The 7,323-nt window shown below is 35.3% G+C and overlaps 1 protein-coding gene across 2 annotated transcripts; it reads left to right on the top strand.

Annotated features, from left to right (window-relative positions):
- The first annotated feature begins 3,071 nt into the window (after positions 1–3,071).
- LOC104225754 (ethylene-responsive transcription factor RAP2-12-like) lies at positions 3,072–5,653 on the top strand. 2 transcript variants are annotated; one of them, XR_011406282.1, is made up of 4 exons: positions 3,072–3,461; positions 4,396–5,331; positions 5,439–5,509; positions 5,607–5,653. XR_011406282.1 is itself a non-coding variant. In XM_009777618.2 (3 exons), exons 1-2 carry the CDS (start codon positions 3,194–3,196, stop codon positions 5,289–5,291), a joined length of 1,164 nt encoding a protein of 387 aa, XP_009775920.1. In that variant the 5' UTR covers positions 3,072–3,193; the 3' UTR covers positions 5,292–5,331; positions 5,439–5,653. The 2 variants fall into 2 exon arrangements, 1 of the variants encoding a protein (XP_009775920.1); XM_009777618.2 differs by having other exon boundaries at positions 5,439–5,653.
- Positions 5,654–7,323: the final 1,670 nt, after the last annotated feature.

Genomic DNA, 7,323 nt, shown 5'->3' with positions numbered 1-7,323 from the left:
GTCTCGTTTGGTGAAGGGTGTAAGCTGATTCTTTCTTCCTCGGATTAAAGATAAGATTGTAGTATCAGTAAATCTAGAGTGTTCCTACTTTTCATTCTTGATCTCTCTATATACTTTTAGATGTGAAGTTGATTATGCTTGGCTAAGATTTACTCTTCTTTTCATCATTAATTGGTTTAGTCAAAAGGTTTGACACATTTTACTCAAACAGGTACCGGACACCGAAACCGGATGGGAAACAAAAAAAATTACGAACAAGTGGAAATAACCAAATACAATATTCCAACTTACCCAAGTAAAACAAACATCTTAATCCAACATGTTTCACGCAATTACTCAAAAAAGTTAAATTGAGAGTGTGGTATGAGGAAATAGGGGGTTGTTGTTGGCCTTGCCTTCACGAATACTCATGGCATAAATGCCACAAATTTGAGAGAAATCCGCCGTCCATGCTTGATATAGCAATCCTTTTCAAAATTCACACATTATTTAGCTGTAAGTCCAAAAGCCATGTTCAGAAACGGTAAAGGCTTTGAATAAGGTTAGGTAATTCAAAGAAAAGTAAATGTTCAGTCAAATTTGGTTATATTCTATGTATCAACCACAAGTTGGTATGCTAAAGAAATAACTTCTAGCTTTAACCTACCACGGTAGAAAAGTCTTAATCAAGTTTTGTGGCGAACATGATCGCTGTTTTCATGTTTCGTGTACCAATTGTTGAACGATTGGGCTATTCAATTGCAAGAACATTCTATTGCTTATGTAATGACACTTTACTCTTAGGAAATCATCCCACCAACTTTAATGTTCTAGTATTTTTTGCTTATAATTGTGGTGTTCGATTGTGTGTACCTCAGTCAATTACATGGAATATTTATTATATTCTATTAGCAAAGGTATTAAGTAATTATGTACACCAAAATATGGACATATGAGAATAAATCAGTTAATGTTTTTACTTTCATATAATTTGAATCTGAAATCTCACAGCATTATTGAAGTTTAATGCTCCTACTTCGATTTGCTGCTAATGTTAATGAATGAAAAAAGGGCGAGCAAGTCTAGTGGTATAAAGTACTAACAATTTTTATTGTAAATATAACAATTACCGGCTTCGAAATGTATTGTGAAATGTATAATTCATTACATTAAGATTCAGATATGTGAACACTTATTAATTCGGAAGAATGTTACGTGCACTATGAGGGTCGATTTCACCGATGATCATTCAAATATCTTTTAATTTCATTAAAGTCACTTAACTATTTTTTGTCACTTAAAAATAACTAAACTTTATCATTGTTACTTAAAAGTTATTTTGGCTCAAACCCTACCATAAAAATGTCATGGCATAAATTTTAATGAGAAAAATTTAAAAATAACTACCACATAAGCTTAAATGGGTCATACCCACTAAATCCATTTCTCCCTTAATGTAATTAATAACCCAAATGGGTTTCAATAGAGGGGAACCGCACACCCCTAATAAAATTAGGTCTTGTAATTTTTTTTAACTTTGGGGGTTTTTGATCGTACAGATACAATCTTTCTTTGTCTAAACAACTGCAATAGGTTATCTGTAATTGTATGTCTATATAAAATTATTGTTATGCACTTTAATTACATGTATTGCTTATTAAGTAGGTTATTTGTATGCTGATGCTGCTTAAAAGCAACATTTAAAATTAATAGAATAGTAGTTTGTGAAAATAGATTCTTATCAACGATGAAAGATAGCCCTAAAGTGAGGGCCCTAGAGATAGTATTTCTCAACTGTCGATCGTCGTAACAATCTTGCCTGTTTGACAAAGCCTTTTTCATTCAGTCTCCCAATAAACGAAAAAGAATTTCTGGTGACATGAAAGTTGTGCTTGACGCTCTCTTTCCTATTCCACTACGCTAAGTAGTCTTTTCTTTTCTTGCTGGATGACTATTATGATTTTCTCATCTGGTCCTAAATCATTCAACAATCTGAGTGTTGTAGCTCTCTTGTTCTTGGCTTAGCCTTATTATTCTTGTATGCTTATGATATATTAATATGTTATGTGAGATGGATACAATATTATTTTAACTTCACTAGTAAATTATAAAAATATTATGTTAGTTGGATACAATAGTATTTTAACTTAAGTAGAGTTATAAAACGACTCGGATGGGGCATACAAACAAGAGAAGAATTTTTTTAGTATAGAATAATTATATATGGTCATTATGTAACAGAAAAGACAAGAATTTTGTAGTATAGGATAATTATTTTAAACTAATATGAAAGTTAATATTTTTTTATCGAAATTATTTGGATTATGGGTCAAATCACATTAAGGAAGAAATGGATCTAAAGTGGGTATGGTCCATTTAAACTTATGTGATATTTATTTTGGATTTTTCTTATTAAATTTTATGACATGTCATATTTATGGTAGGGGTTTGAACCAAGATAACTTTTGACTGACAATAATAAAGTTTAGTTATTTTTAAGTGACAAAAAATAGTTGAATGACTTTAGTGAAATTGAAAGATAGTTGGATGATCATCAGTTACGAGCACTTGATACGAAGAATAACACTATTTGTAGCTAGTTTTTTCGTATAGTATTTTTCAGTAAAAGACTAGTTTCTGAATAATTTTTTGGTATTAAATACAAGAAGAATTTTTTATGTACGTAATTATTACAATATATATAGCAAGGTATGTTGATAGTTCTCAATAATATTTTTCAATTATTGAAGATAGACGACAATGTACAAGTAGTCAAATACTGAAATACTTCTCTCCTTTTGATAAAAATAGTTTTTCTGAAGAAAATACTTTCTCACAGTTCAAAATTATTAAAATTAAGAATAAATCATTACACGATAATCAAACACAAGAAAATTGATGAAAATATCTTCCATCTTTACACACACCTCAAAAGGAAAAATAAGAGGCACTTAAAATATTTGTAATGATAATATTAACCCTCTGAGTGAAGGGTAGTTTTGGTAAGGACTGCCTCTCCAAGGGGCATTAAGGTAAATCCGAAGTCCAGCTCTCCGCCTTGCCCTCATCCCTTTATAAATAAGAGCTGGCATTTCTTGGAGACGCAGCCAAGAGCTTTCTAGATACATTTTCCGTAAAAAAGAAAGAAGTTTACTCCGTCAAAAACGAAACTGATTTCTGCATAAAACTTTTCTGCTGAGAGAAAACAAAAAGCATGTGTGGTGGTGCTATAATCTCCGATTACATTGCCCCGACCCGAACTTCTCGCCGGCTCACCGCCGAGTTGCTATGGGGCCGGTCCGATCTGAGTAATAAGCAAAAAAATCCTAACAATTATCACTCCAAGCCGTTGAGATCCCAAGTAGTTGACCTAGACGATGACTTCGAGGCTGATTTTCAGGACTTTAAAGATTTCTCCGATGACGAGGATGTTCAAGTCGATGTCAAGCCATTTGCCTTCTCTGCTTCGAAAAACTCTAATGGTATTTTTTTAAAAAACCTTGTTTTCCTCTTTTGTGATCTGCTGCGGGAAGGGAATAGTGAATAGTTCATTTAATTGATTGATAACGACTACTGTAGCTATTATTGGCCTGGATTGAGATTTTGTGTCTGCTAGTGAAGTTATTGTTATTAGATTTGAAATTTAAGTGGACAAAAGGAGGTAGCTTTTTGGCAATAGGGAAAATGTGCGGCATGTGAAAATAGGTAGAAGCCAAGATGCTTTTTTTTTACTTGATTAACTAAAACAATGAATCCGAGTTAGTGCAAAAATGAAGATGGATATTTTGGATAGAACCTTTAATCTGAGGGCTCGTTGGCACCAAACAGAAAGTTAATCATGTTTTTTTCTCTCTAACTTTTACGTTTATTATGTCTTATCAACTTTAATACTCATCAACATCTACATCATCACATTGAATCTGGCTGGAAAACTTTATGAAGACTTTTAGACCAAAAAGTGGTTATAAAAATCAATCTTTTTATCAGTGTGTTGTTTATTTGGGTCAAAATCTCCTGTTTAACTCCAATTTGATTGCTAAATAGTTACTTTTGGGAGCAGGATCTCTGGATTATGAGCTCTGTACCTCCAGAGAATTTACTTCATTATGCTTATAGAAAGAACTAAAAGAACAGGACTTGATCAGGCAATAAGCTTAGATCTAGGTTTTCTCAGTTCTGTGGTTGTTAATCATGATACGTAGACATTTTGGGAAGAATTGATTGTTGTGTTTTTGTGTAAGCTGTTGGCTGTAGTAATCTAGCACCACTGATATCAGGGAAAGTGTTCTGTATGTTTTCTTGTAATTAGGCATCTTGTGCGTTATGGTTATCTATATATCATGCTATTTTATCAATTAGTCATTGCAACTTGTAGTGGCATAATGGATGACTAAAATACTTGATTCATTTTATTAGTTGAAGGCTCCAAATCTGTGAAAACTGATGATTCAGACAAGGATGCTGATAGATCCTCTAAGAGAAAGAGGAAGAATCAGTATAGGGGGATCAGACAGCGACCTTGGGGTAAGTGGGCAGCTGAAATACGTGACCCAAGAAAAGGGGTTCGGGTGTGGCTGGGAACTTTCAATACTGCAGAAGAAGCTGCCAGAGCTTATGATGTTGAGGCTAGGAGGATCAGAGGCAATAAAGCTAAGGTAAACTTTCCCGATGAAGCTCCAGTGCCTGCCTCGAGACGTACTGTTAAGGTGAATCCTCAAAAGGTCCTTCCTAAGGAGATCCTGGACTCGGTTCAGCCCGACTCGACTATCATAAACAACATGGAGGATTGCTGTTATGATTCTTTGGGATTTCTTGAAGAGAAACCCATGACGAAGCAGTTTGGATGTGAGGATGGGAGCAGTGCTTCTGGAGATACGGGATTTGGCTCATTTGCCCCTTCAGCTGGTACCGATATCTACTTCAACTCTGATGTTGGAAGTAACTCTTTTGACTGCTCTGATTTTGGTTGGGGAGAGCCATGTGCCAGGACTCCAGAGATATCATCCGTTCTGTCAGCTGTTATTGAAAGCAATGAATCTCAACTTGTTGAAGATGATACCAGTCCAATGAAAAAACTGAAATCAAGCCCCATTAATCCAGTAGCTGATGATGGAAATACCGCAAACAAGCTATCTGAAGAGCTTTCAGCTTTTGAAACCCAGATGAAGTTCCTTCAGATCCCCTATCTGGAGGGAAATTGGGATGCATCAGTTGATACTTTCCTCAACTCAAGTGCAACTCAGGATGGTGATAATGCTATGGACTTATGGTCCTTTGATGATGTTCCTTCTTTATTGGGAGGTGTCTTTTAAGTCAGCATGCCTTGTCTAGTTTTTGTAAATAAGGCTTCATGTGAGTGAACTTTGCTATTGTTTTGCCTCAAAGAAAGGCTCTTTATTATGTACAGAAGCTTTTTGAAATGGTAAATAGTTTAATCTCTGTTTCCTTGTTCTTTTTAGGATTGTCTGGTGGTGGAAGAAGGATGATCCACAGATAAAGCATGCTTAAGCCATGGATGTGCGCTCAATAGGTATTTTGGTAATAGAGCAGTACATAGAGTAATTAGGTTAATTAACTATTAAAGATGTTAATTTGAAGTTTAATTTGGACTGTATGAATTATGACAGTTGATGAGACCTCGATGCTTGCTATAACCTACTTTTGGTGTTTACAAGTTGCTTCTTCACGTGGAACTATTCTTTCAATTCACTCATTTGCATATGCCGACTAAATATAAATATATTACTGCAAATTGGCAGACCTGTTTGTGACAATAATGAGTGCATTGGTGAATCAGCGTTGGCATTTTCGTTTGGTCTTGTTTTTCTATGTAGAGGTGTCAGGTCGTGGAACTCAATTTTCGAGATATTCCTTATTGTTTTGCTACCACTCGTTTAAAATATGAGATTTTGCTTCAATAAATTCTACTATGTTTTTTAGCAAGGAAATGCATGGTGTCTAGTGTGTAAATATTATACTGTATATCATTTTGTGTAGAACAAAATTGTATTTTGATGAGGACGAACGCAAGTTAGGATTAATTAAAAAAGGAGTCATTTGAGTCGGCAAGTTGATCAAAGTCTTCTTTAGCTTTTATTACAAACTCGGAAACATGTTGAACTCTATCTAATTTGGCTGCTAAGCCAAGAAGGCGAATTATGTCTAAAGGTGGATTAAAAACTTGTGACTTAATTAAACAAGTAATCAAAACCCTTTTTAGCTTCTCAAAGAAAGTCATTTTAATTTAAACTTGGAAACCAAAGTTTATCCAACTTAAAACCAAACACATCCTTTTGATTTTATATTGCATATTCCATTTTTACTACAACAAACCCAAGGTATGTTTATACTGTATATAATCTAAGAATTATTAATCTTAAAAATCATCATCCCGTATCATAATTCCAACATAATTTTATTTGCGAATCAAATCTGCTTGGGTGAATCATTTGAGAAAGAAAAGACAGGCTAGTTGGCCATCCTCTCAAGAGGGTATGAAAACAAGGTATGTTAGGTAAAGACATGACTGGTGTGGGGGAGAGTTAGTGGTGGGTAGGTGACAGGTTGTTGGGGTGAAAGCAGTGGTGGGTAGGAGAGGAAGGAAGCGTTAAGATTTAACTGTAGTGGTGGACGACTAGAGGAAATGTCACGAACCTAACCCCGAATCGGGTCGTGATGGCGTCTTCCGTAAAGACAAGGCCAACCAATTGAACCAAATTGTCAACTTAAACATGTGAAATAACATAAAAAATAGTCTAAACATGATTTAATAGCCATGAATAGCGGAAATATAGATAATAATGCGAAAATTAAACTTGACACAGCCCTAATCATGGTGTCACAAGTCACTAGTACAAATGTTTGAAGGAAATAAAAATGACAAGATAGTAGAGGCACGAGGCTGCGGACGCCAACAACTACCTCGTAGTCTCCGAATACCGCCTGGAACTGGAGGAATCAGTACTCAGGAGCGGAACCAGCGACGCCTGAATCTGCACACATAGTGCAGGGAGTAAAGTGAGTACTCCAACTCAGTGAGTAACAAATGTAAATAACAACTGAATGTAAGAAATCACACAAGGCACAAAACATTCTATAATGAAGCAGCAAAATCACTTAAAATCAGTAAAGCCATTAAAAGTCAAGTAAAATCCTCTTTCAACTAGTAAACAGGTAATTTGACAGATAGTTAAGATAAAGTGAACAAATAGAAGTTCGCCCCTCGGGCTCAGTATCCACAAATCCGCCCTTCAGGCAATATCTCAGAACAGTACCAGCCCCTCGGGCTTAATCTCAGAACAATACCAGCCCCTTGGGGTGTACAGACTCCGGGAGGGCCCCTTA

Source organism: Nicotiana sylvestris, chromosome 3, assembly GCF_000393655.2.
Source record: "Nicotiana sylvestris chromosome 3, ASM39365v2, whole genome shotgun sequence".
Taxonomy (NCBI): Eukaryota; Viridiplantae; Streptophyta; class Magnoliopsida; order Solanales; family Solanaceae; genus Nicotiana; species Nicotiana sylvestris.
This window is presented reverse-complemented; position numbering and strand designations above follow the sequence as displayed.